Source organism: Suricata suricatta, chromosome 11 (assembly GCF_006229205.1).
Source record: "Suricata suricatta isolate VVHF042 chromosome 11, meerkat_22Aug2017_6uvM2_HiC, whole genome shotgun sequence".
NCBI classification, from domain to species: Eukaryota; Metazoa; Chordata; class Mammalia; order Carnivora; family Herpestidae; genus Suricata; species Suricata suricatta.
Window position 1 is genome coordinate 7,970,673 of NC_043710.1, and position 6,527 is coordinate 7,977,199.

The 6,527-nt window shown below is 52.9% G+C and overlaps 1 protein-coding gene and 1 non-coding gene across 2 annotated transcripts in view; both read right to left on the reverse strand.

Moving 5' to 3' along the window:
* The window catches only part of LGALS12 (galectin 12), a 6,930-nt gene extending 5,992 nt beyond the window's left edge, over window positions 1-938 (reverse strand). The window contains exon 1 of the mRNA XM_029915441.1: window positions 870-938. Within this exon, the coding sequence (XP_029771301.1) occupies window positions 870-938 (69 nt within the window). The remainder of the gene's footprint in view (window positions 1-869) is intronic.
* A 3,976-nt stretch (window positions 939-4,914) lies between these two features.
* Window positions 4,915-5,021, reverse strand: LOC115272827. The gene has a single exon (XR_003900483.1). It is a non-coding gene; the product is annotated as a U6 spliceosomal RNA (small nuclear RNA).
* Between the last annotated feature and the right edge of the window lie 1,506 nt (window positions 5,022-6,527).

The window sequence follows — 6,527 nt, forward strand, 5'->3', positions numbered from 1 at the left end:
TGCTTCCTCTGCTCTCTCTCTGTGAAATCCAACTTGACTTTCAAGGTTCTCTGACTCCTTCTCCAAGCATTGTTCACTATGGCGCCTGAGTTTTCCCTTCCCTCCCCTGTTGTTCCCAGAATGCTTCACTCGCATGGCTGGCTTGGCAGTTGGCTGCCTTAAAAGGGAGACCAGGGGCCTGGCTCTTTCCACTGGGAGGCCCCGGCCACACGGAGCCGAAGCCCCATCTGTGCTCAGTGCCTGGCCTGGCAAGGCCAGACTTCAGAAAATCTGCATGGGGGCCCCTGGGTGGCTCAGATGATTAAGCGCCTGACTTTGGTTTCCACTTGCGTCATGATCTCACGGTTCGGGAGATTGAGCCCTGTGATGGGCTCCGTGCTGACAGTGCGGAGCCTGCTTGGGATTCTCTCTCTTCCTCTCCCTCTGTCTCTGCCCCTCCCCCTCAAAATAAATAAACATTTAAAAGAAAAAACAATCTGCAAAGGCGCTGAGTAGGAGGAGGAAGTGAGGGGACCCCATGCCCATCCCTGGGTTGGGGGTTGTAATCCAGGCTGGAGAGGAGAGGACCCTAGGTACTCAGTGTCCCCTCCCCAATGGGGGGTACAGCCCCATAGCCCGGAGCCTCCTAGCCACCCCTCCTGGAGCAGTACAGCCCTGACTCTGGACAGGCTCCCACTTGGGTGGGAATGAGCTGGTCAGCCACTTTGCTAAGCTCAGGAGGGCCTTCCGGAGTCCATGGGCAGGTGCAGGAGGGAGCAAGGCCCAAGACTGAAGGCCTGTCCACCCACTGCCGGGGAGTCTGGGCCCCGCTGGGGTGGGGCGGGGGGAGCCTTGAACCCTGGAGATTCCAGACCCCAGTGGCTGCTCACCGGGTGGAAGACGGGCGGCTGCAGGATGAAGGTGTCAGGAAGTGGGTCCAGTCTCTCTCCGGGTGACATGGGGGTGGCGTGCCTCCAGCTCCACCTGCTGATCCAGATCCCAGGAGCCCTGCCCCCACTCACTTGCCTTCCCCAGCTGGGATCGCAGGGGCCAGGGTAGCTCTCCCAACTGTTAGCCTCGCCTGTGCCCAGCGGGGCCCCAGTGCCTCCTGGAGAAGGCCTGGGCTGGGGTGGGGGGCAGGTCTGGGCAGCCGTCTACCCCTGGTCCACACCCCAGTTCCAGTCCCACCGGCTGGATTGGAGCTGGCAGCAGAAATCTGAGTCCAGGAGCAGGAAGCTCAAACTCACTAAGCAGCCAGCTACCAGCCCCTGCCCCCACCACGTACACCCGAACACCCGGGTCTGAAGGACTGAGCTCTTGCAGAGGGAGGGCGGAAGCAGGCTGTTCTAGGGCCTCAGAGGGTTTGTGGTTTCTGGGGCTCCCATAGGAGCTGTCCCCAGTCAAAGGCAGGGGTGATGGTTCACATGGGCGGGTCCCAGGAGAAGCCCCGCCCCAGCTTCCTAACCACCATTCCGTGGCTTCCTATTCCCTTCTTCCCTCCTGCCATGAGGGTTTCATCCCTTCCCCTCATTTCCCTGCCCCTTCCTCCACTTTTCTCCCTTTTGCAAGATTTATAGTCCCTTGAGGCTCCATTGCAGCTTCAGCTAAAAATGCCAGGGCCCAGCTGTGGTCACCCGAAAGGACGTGGGGGATGGGGAGAAAGGGGCAGGAAGAGAGGAGGTCCCCTGAGGCTCAGAAAAGGCAGCGAGGTGCAGTGGGTGGGACCCTCCATGCAGAAGGAGGCCTGGGTTCTCACTCAGCCTCTGCTTTAAAGTGCTGTGTGCCCTAGGACAAGTCACTTGCCCTCTCTGTGACTCCCTTTGCTCATCTGTATAGCAAGTGACTCCAGAAGAGTGTTTCCACCGGAGGTCCGGGTCTGGGAGATGGGCTCTTTCTCAAGATCCCCAGGATTCTTTGGACTAGAGTCGCTCCAGTTCTGGTTCAAATTCCAATAAAGCCTTCCCTTTACAAGACTGCACAGCCTCTCAACTTAATCTTGAGTTGGGAGGTCCCAGGATCTGACCACACTGGCAAGCCTGGCAGCAGGGAATTCTCGGTAGGACCAGGCTGGGCCAAGGCTCTGGAGGGAAGAGTAAGCGGCTGCTCTAATGGAGGGGGGAGGGTAGGGGTGCCTCTGGGGAAAGGCATCTTAGCCAGAGCCCCTCAAGGGCAGCAGCAACGTGGCCCGGAAGCAAGCTTGGTAGAAATGCAAACTTTTGAGCTCCACCCCAGACTTACTGGAGACAACGCTCTGGTGGCAGGGCCAGGGCGCAGGAATCCGCATTTGCACATACTCTCTAGGTGATGTTGTTTGAGAGGCACTAGCTGTCTTAGGTCTTAACCTGCGGCAGCGGGGGGCGGGGGGCGGGGGGGGGGGGTGGGCGGGCTTGGGGTGCAGAGCCAAGAGGTTTGCTCCGATCTCGCTGGGTAGGAGGAGCTAGGCTGTTAAAGGTACTTTGCGCTGGGAAATTCTATCAGAGGTGTTCAGGAAGAGTAATGTACGTTCACCCACGCCACCCCCCTCCATGGAAGAGAAACCAAGGCGGGGAATCCTGTCCGGCAGGGGCAGGGGTCCCTCCTGGCCTCCCCAGCACCGATCTTCCGGCCAGAGGCAAATGCGCCCTTCCCCAGCCCAGCCTCGGTCCCCCTGGGGAGCGTCCTTGTCTGAACTCAGGAGTGTGTCTTAGCCTCCCAGGATGCTTGCACAACAGATGTTCATTTTCTCACAGTTCTGGAGGCTAAAAGTCCAAGATCAAGGTGTCCAAAAGGATTTTTTTCCCCCTGAGACGTCTCTCCTTGGCTTGCAGAGGGTCGCTCCTTGATCTGTGTATTTGTGACCTAATCTCTACTTATAAGTGGACCGGTCATCCTGGGTTCTATCCATAGGAACTCATTTTACCTTAATGACCCCTTTAAAGGCCTTTTGTCCAAATATAGTGTCATTCTATAGTTACGGGGGTTAGGATGTATGATTTTGGGGCGTGGAGCACAGTTCGGCCTGGAATTGCTATAACGGCCTTACCCTGGACCCCCAAGACTGAATGAGAGAGACCTCATTGGTCTGTCCAGGGGTGAGAGAGGGAAAATCCCTCTTCCTGAGCCAAATGAGGGGACTTGTGGGGGGAGGGGAAAGGGCTGAGGATGACCCTGATATTGAACCGAGGGGGGCTTCCCCTGCCCCGGGCTGGTGTCCCCCACCTACTTCACCCCAGCTCCCTATTCCTGGATTTTCCCCTCAGAGCACTTACCACACCCATCATTGCATATTCAAGAATTGTTTCATGTTTGTCTCTGCCTCCCCCTCCTTCCTGACTATACATCCCATGAGAGCCAATTTATTCTTACACCCTCAGTACCAAGCAATGCCCGACACCGAGCAAGTGCGCAAAATGGATTTAAAGAATGAAAGATCATAACAATCCATGGTTTAGACTCCTGTCCAGCCTCCACTTCCTTCTCGTTGCTTCCCCAGCAGGTAAGGAGTCCTGGCCCAAGCACACTAGGCACATTGTCTTCTAGCCAGCTGCAGATTGTAACCAAAGCCATATTACCTAATTATGTATGAATAACCAATTAGTAGCCTGGGAAATGTAATCCGTAGTCAGGGATCCCCGAGTTTCCCCACTCTCCCCCATTCTCTGATCCCAATCCCTGCTCCCAAATGGGTGTAACTTTGGGCTGAGGGAGGGACCAATGCACAGATGAACCTATCTTGGTCTACATCTTACCCCTTTCTTCTAGCTGATTCCCTTCTAGGTCATTGGGAACTCTCATGGAGCCTCCTTCTCTTAGGACCAGTTTTGAACCATCCCGAACGGAAGGGGAGGATAATGAGCAGAAATCCTGGAGGAAAGATCCATTGAACCAGACAGCTGGCTGGAGAAGAAAGATGAGGAAAAGGAGGCGGCATCTCCAGCATCTCCAACCGAAGGATTGGGAAGAGGCTGGTGCATCGATGGAAAAAAAAAAAAGGAAGCTGTGGGTATCATCTGGAGGGGTATGAAGGGGCTCACTCCAGCGGAGACCATTTTGGAGGATGTGGGGGTGCGAGAACTTGCCTGGAGAGCCTGCACGGGGGATGCTCAGTCAGCATTTGTTGAAGGCAGGAAGGTGCTATTGTTTGGAAGCATCTTAATATACTCCGGAGAAAACCGTTGCAATTTATTCTGATGCTCTTTGGCCCTGTGCGTGAGTTTTCCTGGTTGCAGCCATTTTGCATGACTAGGTGCCATGGCCGTTAAAGGGAGCAGCAATCACTCTTGTTCTCGGGGCTTCCAGTCTAATTGGAGAGATGACATACCCTGGAGGGTGGGGGGGGAGAAAGGCAATAGGACAGAGCCAGCCGCTTTTTATTTATTCTTTTCTTCCAAAGAGATCGAACATCTGGACAGAAATACTGTAAAAACGGGGGAAAGAGGAAGCATCACCCGTCACTTCCGTAGGCTAACACAACACTTCTCATTACTTTGCTGTATATCCCATGACCCTTCTTCCCTCCCCCATGGAACCTAAGTTTATTGCAGAATCTCAACCAAAAACTTGACGTAGCTTGATTTTTATTCCCAACCGCGGCTCTTGACCACGTGCGTTGACTCTCTTTCCTGCGGGAAATAATCCAGACAGTTCCTGTCACTCTCCAATCACTTCTGGCTACTGAAACTCAACACAGTTTAGCACCGGTCGTCCACGGTTGCTGACATCCCAGGAAGATACAGAAGCAGACATGTGTACTTCCCGATGGAAGAACACATTGATGCTAATGGAATCCTCCGGAAGAAAAAGTCACCTAATGTGAATTTGATGGAGTCTCTATACTTAGTCACCAGCGTCTAGGAACAGAGGGCACGAATGATTGTATTGAACAACAGCAGCAAAAATTCAGACTGTTGGAGACTTTCCAAGACAAATAACCCCGGGCTCTCTCTTTTTTTCCCTCTAAATATGGAACGTTTCACGAATGGGCATGTCATCTTTGCGCAGAGGCCATGCTAATCATCTCAGTATTGTTCCAACTTTAGCATGTGCGCTGCCCAGGCCAGCGCCCCTGTTTCTTCAATGAAAAAGTTTTGAGGAATAAAAGAGGTGGAGAAGAAGCCTGGAAGATTGGAGGTTGGCAAATGCTTTCTATAAAGGGCCAGAGAGTAAATATTTAAGGTTTGAAGGCCATAAAGTCTCAGATGCCAAAGCAACTACGCATCCCTGACCTTGTAGTATGGAAGTTTCCAAGCACAGTCTGAAAATAAAGGGTTTTTAAAGGTTAAATAAAGGGGTGCCTCGGTGGCTCAGTTGGATGAGTGTCCAGCTTCAGCTCAAGTCATGATCTCGCAGTTCGTGGGTTCGAGCCCCATGTTAGGCTCTGTGCTGATGTAAGGACGCAGGTCTGAATTCGGCTTCTCAGAATCATTAGACAATAGAAGGGCACACATTGCCCAAGGAAGGAGGGACCCCCTTGTAACACCCAATCAGGAAAGGCCAGCTAACACCTTTAACATTTCTAAGGGCGGGCCTAGAGATAGAAGCTATAGATAATCACCTATTGCTTAAGGCTGGTCACGCCCTACGTGAGGGTCCTGGGCGCACTCTAATTAAAGTTAAAGTTACTGCCAATGATGTATGCTATAATGATTGGACCCCTGTACCTGTATCACAATTTCCTGTAACTCCCCCTTCCCAAGCCCATAAAGGCCCTACCCCGCCTTTGTTTGGGGCTCTCAGCATGGATCCACTGTGTTGAAGTCTGTGAGCCTGAGCTTATAAGCCCGTAATAATAAAGCCCTTTGCTTTTGCGTGTGTGACTCAGTCTCCCTGGCGGTCTCTGGTTTTTGAGGACGATATTGAAAACTTGGGTAGAACACTGACAGCTAGCTCAGAGCTTGTCTTCGGATTCTGTGTCTCCCTCTCTTTCTGACCCTCCCCTGCTCATGCTCTCTCTCTCTCTCTCTCTCTCTCAAAAATAAATAAAACAGGGGCACCTGGGTGGCTCAGTCGGTTAAGCGTCCGGCTTCGGCTCAGGTCATGATCTCGCAGTTCATGGGTTGGAGCCCCGCGTCGGGCTCTGTGCTGACAGCTAGCTCAGAGCCTGGAGCCTGCTTCGGATTCTGTGTCTCCCTCTCTCTCTGACCCTCCCCTGCCCTCACTGTCTCTGTCTCTCAAAAATAAATAAAAATCATAAAAAATTTTATAAACATAAATAAACAAAACATTAAAAAAATAAAGGTTTAATGTGGGAAGCTGCCGGAAGAACAAAGATCAGCCGCCTGCAGGCGGAGCAGTGTTATCGCTCCCAATTCAGGGCTGGGGACAGCCAGTCTGGGCTTTCTTACCGGCCCCTCAGGCGCTGTGCTAAAATCGCAGTTTCGGTTTCCCCTTTACCCTAGCCTTTTCCTAAAAATCACTTGACCCTGTTTCCTAGCAACCGACCTAGGTCGGCTGCCTTGCTTCCCGCCTTCTACCCTTTATAAGATGTGTGTGTTCTCTCAATAAACGAGGCTTGATCAGAGACTTTGTCTTGCCTCCATTCTCTGTGCTCCCTGCCCTACCCCATTCTC